General features: G+C 38.2%; 1 protein-coding gene across 1 annotated transcript in view; it reads left to right on the forward strand.

Moving 5' to 3' along the window:
• LOC136878463 (calcium/calmodulin-dependent protein kinase type IV) overlaps window positions 1-14,780 on the forward strand; it is a 587,971-nt gene extending 573,191 nt beyond the window's left edge. The window contains exon 10 of the mRNA XM_067152086.2: window positions 14,485-14,780. Within this exon, the coding sequence (XP_067008187.2) occupies window positions 14,485-14,580 (96 nt within the window). The 3' untranslated portion in view covers window positions 14,581-14,780. The remainder of the gene's footprint in view (window positions 1-14,484) is intronic.
• The last annotated feature ends 395 nt before the right edge of the window (window positions 14,781-15,175 follow it).

Here is a 15,175-nt window from a genome sequence, read left to right on the forward strand (position 1 = left end):
GTAAAATATCGCCATTCGCACGAGGTCTATAGAGCGCACAAGCTGCTGTGGTGAGCGGGAAACACGATACACGAAGGCGACGGACGCAACACTCACGAAATAAAGCATCAAACAGATACGCTTTAATATTGGGTTTCGTAAATTACACAAGCACATAAGAATTTATCCTTTATCCTAGGGGAAGAGTATTGGCCGTACTAGGGGTTATATTAGTCAAAAATCAGAAGAAGTAAAAATAAATAGGAAAATCGGAAGACGAGTTAAAAACCAGAAAGTTTCCGGGTAAATCGGAAGGGTTGGCAGGTATGGATTTACAACTCAAGCAAGACATGTTGTGTTTCACAGATGGCACTATGGAAGCAAGTGCTAACTGTGAACTTGGATGCCTCTTCCAAACTGTAATTAAAATGCTTGAATTAAAATGTATTACCGTATACAGTATGGCTGGAGAAGAGGTATACTGAAATTGGGCATCATCGTACACAGTCGGCAACAGCAGAGACATGGCTTCAGTTGAACACTACCGGGCGAGTTGGCCGTGCGCGTAGAGGCGCGCGGCTGTGAGCTTGCATCCGGGAGATAGTAGGTTCGAATCCCACTATCGGCAGCCCTGAAAATGGTTTTCCGTGGTTTCCCATTTTCACACCAGGCGAATGCTAGGGCTGTACCTTAATTAAGGCCACGGCCGCTTCCTTCCAACTCCTAGGCCTTTCCTATCCCATCGTCGCCATAAGACCTATCTGTGTTAGTGCGACGTAAAGCCCCTAGCAAAAAAAAAAAGTTGAACACTACTTATTGTAGAGAAATGGTGTGTTGAAGGATGAGTTGCAATGGCCTTGAGGATTTGAGAGAAGATCTTTATTGATGTAGAATATGTCTATAGTTTCAGAACTGTACCTTGGTCAATGAGTGTTACAAAAACATGAAAGTTTTAAAATCAAAATCATTTCTAAACAACACGTGCAAACAATAACATTATTAAAGAATTGGAATCAGAAATAAGGCATTTTGAGGATGATGTTAAACTGTATACAGAAATAAATAAGTTACAGGCTTGTGATAATAAACATGATGGAAAGTCAGATTGTGAGTTTCACCAAGAGGAAAAGACCTCTGTTTTAATCGCTGTGTTGATGGGATGAGAGTACCTCAAGCGGGTTGCAGTAAGTACCTAGGTGTTAATAGAAGGAAAGATCTTCATTCGGGTAATCACATAAATGTGATTGTAAATAGAGGTTACAGACTTCATATAGTTATTGTTTGCACGTGTTTAGAAATGATTTTAAAACTTTCATGTTTTCGTAACACTCATTGACCAAGGTACAGTTCTGAAACTATAGACATATTCTACATCAATAACGATCTTCTCTCAAATCCTCAAGGCCATTAAGAATCATCCTTTAACATACCATTTCTCTACAATTAGTATTCAACTGAAGCTGTGTCTCTGCTGTTGCCAACTGGGGTTGTAGGAAGGATGTAAAGGGGGAGCATATAAGTCACTGGTAAGACTACAATTAAGAGTATAGTTCCGGTGTATGTGATCCTCACCAGGATTACTAGATTTGAGAACTGGAAAAAATCCAAAGAAAAGGAGCACAATTTGTTTTGGGTAATTTCCAACAAAAAAATTAGTGTTATGAAAATGTTGCAAATTACGGCTGGGAACTTGGGAGTAAGGAGACGACCTGCTCAATTAAGTGGTATATTCCAAGCTGTCAGTGAAAAGATGGCGTGGAATTACATTAGTAGACGAATAAGTTTGAATGGAGTTTTAAAAGTAGGAAAGATCACAATATGAAGGTAAAGTTGCAATCAAATATTCATTCAAATATTCATTCATAGGAAGAGGAGTTACGGATTGGAATAATTTACCAAGGCAGATGTTCAATAACTTTCCAACGTCTTTGAAATTATTCAGGAAAAGACTAGGTAAACAAGTGATAGGGAATCTGCCACCTGGACAACTACCCTAAATGCAGATCTGTGGTGACTCATTAAACAATTTCCTTCATAAAATATTGCAACATACAGAGATTAAATCGTTTTAAAATTATTGAAAAAATATTCAAGAGGGTAGAGTGACTTGTCAGAAGGCCAAAGGGACCAAAATGATTAATGCAGAGCATCAAAAGGCTAATTAGGAGCATCTCAAAGTTAAGACGACCAAGCATCATGAGGTGAGTTAGTATGGTAAATGAAACTGATTCAAGGTGGAGCAAAGTTAATGAAGTGAGCTTGCACATGTGATCAACAACATTCTGTAAGAAAGAAGTCAGCCCACAGATGAAATTATCTTTACATCGGACTGTTTTCAGACCAACTTTGCTGTAAAGGAGTGAAAAGTGGGTGAAATCAGGATATTTTAATCACAATTAGGTAAAACACTGGAAGTATTAGGTATATTTCTTCTGTACTTCTTTCCCAGCCATACTTGAAGAGTTACACATCCATTATCGACAGGTAGAATTTTGTGTGCATGAGCATGTGCACACATACGCAAACATGCAGCCAGAACAGGATATAACAAGTAGTTCCTTGGGAAACATGTCTACTTACAGGCTTGTGAGCGATTGTAAAAAGACCTCAACAATGCTGTTTGATGGACAGTAGACAACGGTATGATAATAAACATGATGAAAAGTCAGACTGTGAGTTTCACTAAGAGGAAAGAATTCGCACAATAAATGTAATAGGTCTGATCATGACACTTGACCTAGAAGCACACAGGTCCACTCAATGTAGATTACAAAGCTGTAAATATGCATGCACAAGCTGATAATATACTGTATATTTATTAGAGATGGGAGTTACATATCGTAACATGATACTGTATCCTATTCTATCAATGTAAGCTGTTCCAGAAATATTATGTTCCACCGGAGACCCTAATACAAAAGTAACTGTCTGAGCGAAACCAAGGGGAGGGTAAGAGTTTCTAAATGGCTAATGGATATTAGGATGCATAGCAACTTCCTTTAAGGGTGCACTCCTGCACAGGCGCGAGTATTTTGTAACAGCTTAGAGGCAGTACTGATATTCCTACCCTGTTACTTGTTGGCCAGTTGCAGATATTCTTTAGCTATTCAAAGTGCTTTGTATTATTTTTATTTTGCTAGTTGCTTTACGTCGCACCGACACAGATAGGTCTTGTGGCGACGATGGGACAGGAAAGGGCTAGGAGTGGGAAGGAAGCGGCCGTGGCCTTAATTAAGGTACAGCCCCAGCATTCGCCATCTTCAGGGCTGCCAATAGTGGGGTTCGAACCTACTATCTCCCGAATACTGGATACTGGCCGCACTTAAGCGACTGCAGCTATCGAGCTCGGTAAGTGCTTTGTATTAGGCTTACTGGTGCTAATACATACAGTCTTCCCACTTTGCATCTCGTGTTTCATGCCGTATTGCGGGCACAGAGCTAAAGACCCGATACGATTGATGTGGACAAAAACTCAATTACAAGTAAACGATTTCTTAGAAGCGCACTGTAAGAAGGTACAAAATAATAATAATAATAATAATAATAATAATAATAATAATAATAATAATAATATTTATTAGAGATGGGAGTTACATATCGTAACATGATACTGTATCCTATTCCATCAATGTATATTATGAGGGGTGAGATATAAAAATCATCTAAAGTAGTGTCGAATCCTTACTTTTCGGTGTCGCTGACATGAATAGTGGCACTCCGGAAATTTTTTAAAGTCCATGTTCATCCCCCTCTAGTGTGGGGGGCGAGGGGGGAGTGATATATAAAAATAAACATAAATAGTGTCTAATCCACAGTTTTTGGGGTCACTGACATGAATAGCGGCACTCCGGATTTTTAGTAACATGAGACAAATCACAAATGGTTCCTCATGCTCCTTAAGGGGCTAAACAAATGTATATATCTATATGTCTATAAATGTCATTGTATGTATGTATGTGTGTATGTATTACATCTCCTAAACCACTGGAGCGATTTACACCAAACTTGGTACACTTACGACCTAGTATCAGGAGACAAACTGAGTGGAGGTAAGACACCCCAGGTACACATTAGGGGCGGTGGGGCGAGGGGGGTGAGATATAAAAATCACTATTATTATTATTATTATTATTATTATTATTATTAATGGAAACTGACAAACCAAAGTTTGCTGGCTAGTGGATACACAAAAGGACCTCACAGAAGTCGATATTGATCCAATGGCAACCACAAAGAATACATACAGACAAAAGATAAACACCCATAACTTTGCACCCAAGAATCCATCTGAGAAAAGCTTGAAACTCAAAAAACCCAAAAACTCATGGGCACAAGAAAGACGGCAGGATGAGGAAGTTTTAGGAAGATGAGAACAACAAGATGAATACCAGCGCTCCAGTGCTATTTAATGGTTCCACGTGCTCCTTAAGGGGCTAAACAAATTTATATATCGATATGTCTATAAATGTCATTGTATGTATGTGTGTATGTGTATTACATCTCCTCCTAAACCACTGGAGCGATTTACACCAAACTTGGTACACTTATGACTTTGTATCAGGAGACAAACTGAGTGGGGGTAAGACACCCCAGGTACACATTAGGGGTGGTGGGGCGAGGGGGGTGAGATGTAAAATCATCGAAAGTATTGTCGAATCCATACTTTTCGGGGTCGCTGATATGAACAGTGACACTCCAGAATTGTATAAACCAAGTTCAGCCCCCTTCGGATGGGGACGAAGGAGGAGTGCTATAGAAAAATAATCGAAAATAGTGTCGAATCCACAGTGTGTGTGCTCGCTCAGATGATTAGTGGCACTCCGGATTTTTTCAGTCCAAATTCAGGCCCCTTAATGGTAGGGTTGAGGGGGTTTGAGATATCAAAATTAATCGAAAACAGTATCGAATCCATAGTTTTCGGGGTCACTGAGGTGAATTGTGACACTCCGGAATTTTTATAAGTCCATGTTCATCCCCCTATACGGTGGGGGTTATGGGGGAGTGAGATATAAACATGATCGAAAATAGTGTCGAATCCATAGTTTTTGGGGTCGCTGAGATGAATAGTAACACTCCAGATTTTTAAAATACAAGTTCAGCGCCCTTTGTGGTGGGGGTTGAGGGGGGTGAGACATAAAAATTAATCGAAAATATTGTCGGATGCGTACTTCTCGGGGACACTGAGGTGAATAGTGACACTCCGGATTTTTTAAAGTCCAAGTTCAGCACCCTTCGAGGTGGGGAAGAGGGGAGAATGTTATATAAAAGTAATCTAAAATAGTGTCGAATTGGTAGTTTTCATGGGCACTGGGATAACTCGTCTCACTCCGAATATTTTATAAGTCCAAGTTCAGTCCCCTTTGGGATGGAGGGCGCAGGGGATGTGATAAATAAAAATAAACGAAAATAGTGTCGAATCCATAATTTTGGGGTTCCTGAGATTAATAATGACACTCCAGATTTTTTATAAATCCTATTTCATCCCCTTTTGACATAAGGGGAGAAGGGGTAAAACAGAAATTTGTCAAAAATGACCGAAATAATGGACGTACTGTAGCCTATGTATGTTACAGCATAGCTTTTAACCAAAATTGATACAAGTATGACTTACTATCTGGAGAAAGTACTGTTTACAATAAGACACTCCTGGAACCTCTAGAGGAGGGGTGATTTATATACGTAACTAAAAGTGAACAATAATACTTTTCTGGACTACTGGAGCGATTCAAACAGAACCAGGTACACTTATGAATTACTATCAGGAGATACACTGTGTGGGGTTATGACAAATTAGTACCCCTAGGCAAAAGTTCAGTCAACATAAAGAGCACAATTTCCCAAGCAAAGATTGCTTTTTACAAGAAAAGGTACTAACATCAAGGAATTTAAATCTGGAGACCAAGAAGAGATTTATTAAGTGCTTTGTCTGAAGTGTGGCCTTGTATGGTTCAGAAACGTGGACTATTAGTGCAGGTGATAAGAAACGTCTGGAAGCATTTGAGATGTGGTGCTGGAGGAGGATGGAAAAGATCTCATGGACAGCAAAACTCACCAATGAAGAAATTCTTAGGCGAATAGGTGAAAAAAGATCCTTTTTTAGCAACAATAAGAAAGAGAAGAGACCAATTAATTGGCCATCTCTATAGGCACAATGGTTTCATAGTTAATGTCATGGAAGGAATGATTCAAGGAAAAAGAGGAAGAGGAAGACCTAGACTGCACTATTCAAGACAGATCAGAGATGACGTAGGAACAGGCTCATATGTGGAAATGAAGAGATTAGCGGATTACAGAGAAGAGTGGAGAAAACGAATTGCTGCCAACCAATCTTAGGATTGAGAATTGAGAAGAAGAGAAGGGGTAGGTGTTGGAAAGGGTGAGGTATAAAACCTATCGAAAATAGGGTCACATCAAAATTGTTTTTGGGGTCGCTGAAATGAATATTGACAGTCCCGTTGTCGTTTAAGTCCAAGTTGATCCTCAATTGGCAGGCGGGTGAGAAGAAGTGAAGAAAAGAAAATATCCAAATGACCGAGATTAAGGATGTTTGTGTGTACGTTCCAATATAATTGTCAGCTGAACTTGGTACAAATATTACCTACTATCTAGAAAAAAATACTGTGGGGGAAAGACACCCCTTGAAGCCTTAGATAAGGGGACGAAATATAACAATATTAGTGTTGAATCTATACTTTTCGGGACTACGGGAGCAATTTCTGACAAACTTAGTAACTTATGACTTATTATCAGGAGACAAAGAGCGTGGAGGTATGACAACGCTAGCACACCCACGAGGGGGTGAGATGTAAAAATAATCGAAAATAGTGTTGAATCCATTCTTTTCGGGGTTATTATTATTATTCTCGTATCAGAAACATACATGTTGTACACAGTTATAATTACTATATTACATTTGCCAAAAACTTGGCCACTTCCAATGCATTTTTTGATGCTTGATATAGTTCATCTTCTATGCAGGAGGCTGGACATAGTCGACACTGGAGCATATATTGGACGGTCTGGTCTTCTCTGCAGTCACACTGGATTTTTTCTTGATCTATGTAGCCCCATCTTGCCAAATTAACCTTGGATCTGCCAACTCCAGATCTCAGGGGCAGTCACACTGGATTTTTTCTTGATCTATGTAGCCCCATCTTGCCAAATTAACCTTGGATCTGCCAACTCCAGATCTCAGTCTATTCAGGGACTTCCAGGTCATCCATTCTTTGTCGTAGCCAGGAGGTAGAGTTTCACAAAATCTTATCCAGCCAGGAGGAAGGTATGATGTAGCCCTCCATAATTGCAACCTGGCTTTTTCAGTAGTGGTTCTAAGTTCCTTTGAGGTTCTGAGAAAACTCTTCCTTGACTTTAAACGTTGCAGATGCGGTTCATGACCATATAGAGGATGGGTCCTTTCCTGTTCCACTGTCTTTCTTTCCTTGTTCGCAGCTATTTCTCTTCGAACAGAAGGAGGTGCTTTTCCTGCAAGGTGGTAGAGCCATTCAACTGGAGTGGATTTCAAACAACCTGTTATAATTCTGCAAGTTTCATTGAGAGCTATATCCACCTGTTTGGCATATGTTGAATTATACCAAACAGGACACGCATACTCTGCTGCAGAATAGCATAGTGCCATTGCAGAAGTTCGGATGGTTTCAGGTTGGCTACCCCACTGTGATCCGGCCAGTTTCCGTAAAAGATTGTTCCTGGTGGAGACTTTCGATTTGCAGTTCATGCAGTGCTTCTTGAAAGTAAGAGATCTATCAAGTGTCACTCCTAGATATATTGGAGACACGCGTACATATTTATATATATATGTATTTATTTATTTTTTTGCTATTTGCTTTACGTCGCACCAACACAGATATGTCTTTTGGCGGCGATGGGATGGAAAAGGCCTAGGAATCGGAAGGAAGCAGCCGTGGCCTTAATTAAGGTACAGCCCCAGCATTTGTCTGGTGTGAAAATGGGAAACCATGGAAAACCACATTCAGGGCTGCCGACAGTGGGGTTCGAACCCACTATCTCCTGATATATTTTTATCAGAGCATTCACTGCAAAAGGAAAATAGCAGCTCATTAAAATATTAAGCGTGAGCAATTTGCCTTCGCGCGACCTCTTGCATTTTAAAACGGGCGCGACCTCTTGCGTGTTAACCTTGTTTCCTTACAACGATGAAGCATTTAATGAGAACAATTAAGTCATTCTTTCTCTAAATAAATTTTATCACTCAGCCTTCAGGCCCTGGTCGGTACTCATTCCTTAAGGAACGATTATTTACGCAGGTTCCAATTGGTAGCCACCACATAATGTCACCCAATAGTGGAGCAAATAAAAGTAAGTCCAAAATGCCACTGTGGTTTCCCAATTTTCACACCATGCAAAATGCTGAGGCTGTACCTTAAGTAAGGCCATGGATGCTACTTTCCTAATCCTAGCCCTTTCCCATCCTTGCATCACCAAAAACCTTTGATGTGTTAGTGCAACATTAAAACCGCTAGCAATAATAAATAAAATCAAATTAAAAAATTACAAATTTGTTTGGAAAGTATAATTCTTACCCTCCTGTAAACATACAGTTTTCATCTGAGGCAATTAATTTGCAATAATGTATACGAAAGACCACCAGATAGGTAGTCACTTACGATGAGATGATGACGATGCTGCTTGTTGTTTAACCCTAGAAGTGCCAATGTTATATTCTGTAGTGCCAGGCGTTAATGCTGAAACTGTAGTGGTTTAGATAATTTTTAGAAAATTGGTAAATATTAACAGAAACCAACAATATATGTACCAATTTGATCAGAAAGAGTTGTTCCACAATAAAAAGCAAACTTCTTGTTGGTTTGAATTTTTGTTATCTTGAAAACACAAAGTGAAATTGCACAAAAAAAATATCATAACAAAACAAAAAGTAATATAAAAAATATTCCTCATACAATGCTGAAATAACCCTGAAAGTTTTGAGAGAATCTGTACATAATTAGCACTTCTAGAACTCTTTCTCATAATAAGGGAAAAAGAAAACATTCACTTTTTTTCTTGCAGCTTATTCTGATCCTACTTCCTCCTCCTGGGATTTCTTCTTTTGTGTCCCCTTGCTCTGAAGAAGTGCTCTAATCGATCCCAGCATGTTTCATCAACTCCTACATTACTTCCTGGACACCAATGTCTGGATCACCCTCACTTTTCTTCTGTCATCGAACATACAATGCACTTTCTCAGTTGACTGCAGCGGTGTATCATCATCTGACAAATTATTCGAAATTCCTCCAGCTGCACACTGTCCTCAGAATCATTTTCATAAAAAAAAATTCTGAAGTCACTACAGTCATCAAGAGTTTGTAAAATATCCATTTCAGTTAGCAATGATTTTAATTTTGACACTGCCATGTTTCAACATTAAAAACTTCATATCTGGTCCGTATTGAAAGGAGATGACATACAACAGAGGGAAATTTGACTGATCTACCTTTCTTCAATACATAATATGTTGTTAATATAATCACAACATTTTCTATTCAGTACCAGTTTTGGTGTCTATGGATACCATCATCAGCTGAAACATGTTGTATGAACAAAGATATAAAAGTATGTAGTACATATAATAAACCCTCAGTAATAAGTGACCGGGCGAGTTGGCCGTGCGCGTAGAGGCGCGCGGCTGTGAGCTTGCATCCGGGAGATAGTAGGTTCGAATCCCACTATCGGCAGCCCTGAAGATGGTTTTCCGTGGTTTCCCATTTTCACACCAGGCAAATGCTGGGGCTGTACCTTAATTAAGGCCACGGCCGCTTCCTTCCAACTCCTAGGCCTTTCCTATCCCATCGTCGCCATAAGACCTATCTGTGTCGGTGCGACGTAAAGCCCCTAGCAAAAAAAAAAAAGTAATAAGTGACATTAATAAGATGAGGTAAAAATACAATGCTTAAAAGAATATAAACAAGTTATGTGCTTGTTGGTCAAAGTATAAAATGAAAGTGAAGATATTAACAATTGTTTAAGGACTTGATCACTTTGGAATGATTAAAAAGTCTCAAGTGTAACACTGCTAAACACTAGGTTAAATAAAACATGGACGTCCAAAAACTGACATAGGTTGCAGTCCTTCCACAGACTATTGATAATAAAGTAACATAAGTAAGTTTGCTAGTGGCTTGTAACATCAACTCATAAAAAGAAGCCATCATTTATGAGGTACTCAAAGAAGTGGATCATATTGCAGGCAAAGAGAAAGTGGATATATGGCCAGAAAGTTCTCGATCCAATTCGGAACCTGACATATGAAAAGAAAGTTAAGAGTTAAAATGAGATATTGGAAATAGGGCAAAAACACTATAAAGTTAAGTAGGAGACTCACCTGAAACAGCCTGATGTATGCATGGAGAGTGGCAAGGAGCAAGTGCTAGAGTTTGCTAGAAGCATTGACCATCGTTAAGGGAGGAAAAGGGGTGGGTCAGGAAGGGGGAGAGGAGGGGTGATGGAGGGGGCAGAGTCAGATGGGCGTGGTAGGGAAGGATAATGTGATAACATGTGATGCATAATCTCAAAAAACAAGCTATTTTTAGGGAGTTTAACACTGTTGAGAACTGAAATAAGAGAATCAAGTAAAATTCTGGGCTTTTTGGAAATGTCATTCAAGTTGAGATTAGGATTGAAGTATTGGTCTAGATGTATGTAACAGGCTTCCATGATATCTAGTAGGGGGCCTTTGCTCAATGTATCTAATATTGTTAAATCTTGATCTAATCCATTAAATTTGTGTTTATAATCTTGTATGTGCTGACCAACTGCGGAAAACCTATTGTATTTAATTGCATTGAGATGTTCAGCGTATCTAATCTTGAAGCTCCTACCAGTTTGTCCTATATATGAACTGTCACAGTCGTTGCACTGAAACCTGTAAACTTCTGACATAGTAAAAGGGTCCGATTTGTTGACCAGGTTGGAATTGTGAAGAATATCCATATTTCTGTTGTTGGTGCGGAAAGCAATATTGATGTGATGTTTCTTGAATAGGTTGGTAATGCTGTAGATATTTTGATTGAATGTAAAAGTTGAGAATAACTTAGGCCTGGGATTATCTTTTATTAAGTTAGATTTAGAGTGATGTCTGAAGTTGTTGATAATGCGTTTGATGAAACTTTTATTATAACCATTAAATCTGGCTATCGCACGTATAGTATCAAGTTCTTCATTTAGGTCTGCTTTCGACATTGGAATTTTGAACGTGCGATCAACTAAGCTATTGTAAATAGCACATTTGTGGGAATAGGGATGCGTGGAATCTTGTTTTATTGTTGAGGCTGTATGGGTAGGTTTTCTGTATATATTATAAGGGAATGAGGAAGGGAGTCTGGTGATCGTTATATCTAGAAAGTTGATGGAAGCATTAGTTTCTGAATCCAGTGTGAATTTGATATCAGGGTCTATGTTGTTGAGGTTTGAGAGGGTATTCAGTGCATCGACAGAACGCTCATCGATGATGAGAAACGTGCCATCTACAAATCTGGCCCAGAACTTAATATTGCTAAACTTATCATTCCTTTCAATGGCATTGTGTTCCAGAAAGTCTAAGTATATTTCTGCTAAGATGCCAGAGGCCAGTGACCCCACAGCCAAGCCGTTTTGCTTATAAATAACCTTGTCAAATGTAAAATTATTATTATCCAGTAGTCATTTTAAAACAGACATGAAATCAGAGATTTCAAGTTTACTCAATTGAGGATTAGAATTCAGATTATTCTCAATGATGGAAAAAAGTTTGCTCCTTTTTATGCTCGGATATATGTTAATGATATCGAAAGAATGTAGCGTGTGGTGCGGTTGCAAGTTAAATTTATCTAGTTTCTGGATAAGTACTGCAGTATTTTTAATGGATTTTTGAGCAGCAAAAGTGAAATGTTTCTTAAGAAACTGTTGAATAAACCGAGCAAGTTTGAGAATAATCTGAATTCTAATCCTCAATTGAGTAAACTTGAGATCTCTTGAATATACTTAGACTTTCTGGAACACAATGCCATTGAAAGGAATGATAAGTTTAGCAATATTAAGTTCCGGGCCAGATTTGTAGATGACACGTTTCTCATCATCGATGAGCGTTCTGTCGATGCACTGAATACCCTCTCAAACCTCAACAACATAGACCCTGATATCAAATTCAGATTGGATTCAGAAACTATGCTTCCATCAACTTTCTAGATATAACGATCACCAGACTCCCTTCCTCATTCTCTTATAAAATATACAGAAAACTTACCCATACAGCCTCAACAATAAAACAAGATTCCACGCATCCCTATTCCCACAAATGTGCTATTTACAATAGCTTAGTTGATTGCATGTTCAAAATTCCAATGTCGAAAGCAGACCTAAATGAAGAACTTAATACTATACGTGCAATAACCAGATTTAATGGTTATAATAAAAGTTTCATCAAACGCATTATCAACAACTTCAGACATCACTCTAAATCTAACTTAATAAAAGATAATCCCAGGCCAAAGTTATTCTCAACTTTTACATTCAATCAAAATATCTACAGCATTACCTACCTATTCAAGAAACATAACATCAATATTGCTTTCCACACCAACAACAGAAATATGGATATTCTCCACAATTCCAACCTGGTCAACAAATCGGACCCTTTTACGAAGTCAGGAGTTTACAGGTTTCAGTGCAACGACTGTGACAGTTCATATATAGGACAAACTGGTAGGAGCTTCAAGATTAGATACACCGAACATCTCAATGCAATTAAATACAATAGGTTTTCCGCAGTTGGTCAGCACATACAAGATTATAAACATAAATTTGATGGATTAGATCAAGATTTAACAATATTAGATACATTGAGCAAAGGCCCCCTACTAGATATCATGGAAGCCTGTTACATACATCTAGACCAATACTTCAATCCTAATCTCAACTTGAATGACATTTCCAAAAAGCCCAGAATTTTATTTGATTCTCTTATTTCAGTTCTCAACAGTGTTAAACTCCTTAAAAATAGCCTGTTTTTTGAGATTATACATCACACGTTATCACGTTATCCTTCCCTACCACACCCATCTGACTCCGCCCCCTCCATCACCCCTCCTCTCCCCCTTCCTGACTCACCCCTTTTCCTCCCTTAACGATGGTCAATGCTTCTAGCAAACTCTAGTACTTGCTCCTTGCCACTCTCCATGCATACATCAGGCTGTTTCAGGTGAGTCTCCTACTTAACTTTATAGTGTTTTTGCCCTATTTCCAATATCTCATTTTAACTCTTAACTTTCTTTTCATATGTCAGGTTCCGAATTGGATCGAGAACTTTCTGGCCATATATCCACCTTCTCTTTGCCTGCAATATGATCCACTTCTTTGAGTACCTCCTAAATGACGGCTTCTTTTTATGAGTTGATGTTACAAGCCACTAGCAAACTTACTTATGTTACTTTATTATCAATAGTCTGAGGAAGGACTGCAACCCATGTCAGTTTTTGGATGTCCATGTTTTATTTAACCTAGTGTTTAGCAGTGTTACACTTGAGACTTTTTAATCATTCCAAAGTGATCTAGTCTTTAAACATTTGTTAATATCTTCACTTTCATTTTATACTTTGACCAATAAGCACATAACTTGTTTATATTCTTTTAAGCATTGTATTTTTACCTCATCTTATTAAAGTCACTTATTACTGAGGGTTTATTATATGTACTACATACTTTTATATCTTTGTTTTTACAACCTGTTTCAGCTGATGATGGTGTCCATAGACACCAAAACCGTTACTGAAAAAAAATGTTGTGATTATATTAACAACATATTATGTATTGAAATAGGTGGATCAATCAAATTTCCCGCTATTGTGTGTTACTGCCATGTTTGTTTACTACAGTCACATGACAACTACTAGATATGAAATTTGTATAGACATGAAACTCCAACAAATACTACCAAAAGTGACAATAGTGGTGATAAGTGTGAACAAGAGACATTCAAGTTGATGTAGTACAAATGTTTCACCAACAGTCAAGAAAAATATTTTCTGAGGATCTCCAAAAGTGAGCCTAGCACCACAGGAAGACGCATTGAGCCACTTTTAGCCATCCTTGGCACTTCTTGGGTTAAAGGGGCTAACATCTAGGTCATTGGCCCCTAAAGGTTGTCACTTATGTATGGTAATTGATAATTATAGTGTGTAAAATAGAAGGAAGGACAATCTATAGGATGGGAGTAATTCCATCTCATATATATGAGCATAATGGAAGGAAGGATGGAAGGAAGAGAAACATATGAGAAACTCAGCGAGGGAGCTTCATTTTCTACCTTCTATTCTCTGCTCACATTCAGAATACTCAGTTTTCCAGATCTGAGCAGGTGCTCTGTATCATGTAAACTTTTAGCTACACTTTTTACAAAATTTTCTTCAAGGTGTTTTTTTAAATACTGCACACAGTTTATTGTTTAACTCTCACTCAACTTAGTTGACCATATTTCTATTTCCTTTCTTCTAGGCTGCAACTCATGCTGTGCTTGCTACACATCGGGCAATGTACCTCATTTCACCAGAGAGGAAGTCCGCCAAAAAAACATCACCACCAGCTGATTAGCATTAAGTGAAACTAACTACATGAAGACTTATTTTTATATTTTAAACGATGTATATCTGTCTTAATGTTTTTAATGTTGTTATCATTATTTTTATTATTGTAATATAAAACAACTTTTGGTATTTCTAGATTTATTATTGATGGTAACAATGTGATAAAATATCCAGGATTAAAAATACTATTCCCTTCATTAAGCATAATACTGGTTTACCTAGCACTTTTTTTAAAAGTCCTGTACCCTAACCTATCAGCCTGTACAATACAATGACAAAATGTATAAAACAAGCACATTCCAAATTCTCAAGTACATACTTTGGCTAAAGTTAGGATTCCAGTCGTCTGAGAACCTTTGGTTCATCTTTTATATAGAGTGAATAGCTATATAATTATTTCACATAGCAAGTACTCATCAGCAATAATTCCCAGAGATATTTGGACATGACATACTCAAGTCAAGACACCAGTGTTGTTCTGAAATTCCCTGCTGATCGAAAAATACACTAAAACTAGCATTCAATCTAAACACATGTGACAGGCACTGCCTCTTCACTTTTACTCCTCTCTGCACTCAGATACACAGGTGCCTCTTGAAGTA

Source organism: Anabrus simplex, chromosome 1, assembly GCF_040414725.1.
Source record: "Anabrus simplex isolate iqAnaSimp1 chromosome 1, ASM4041472v1, whole genome shotgun sequence".
Classification (NCBI taxonomy): domain Eukaryota; kingdom Metazoa; phylum Arthropoda; class Insecta; order Orthoptera; family Tettigoniidae; genus Anabrus; species Anabrus simplex.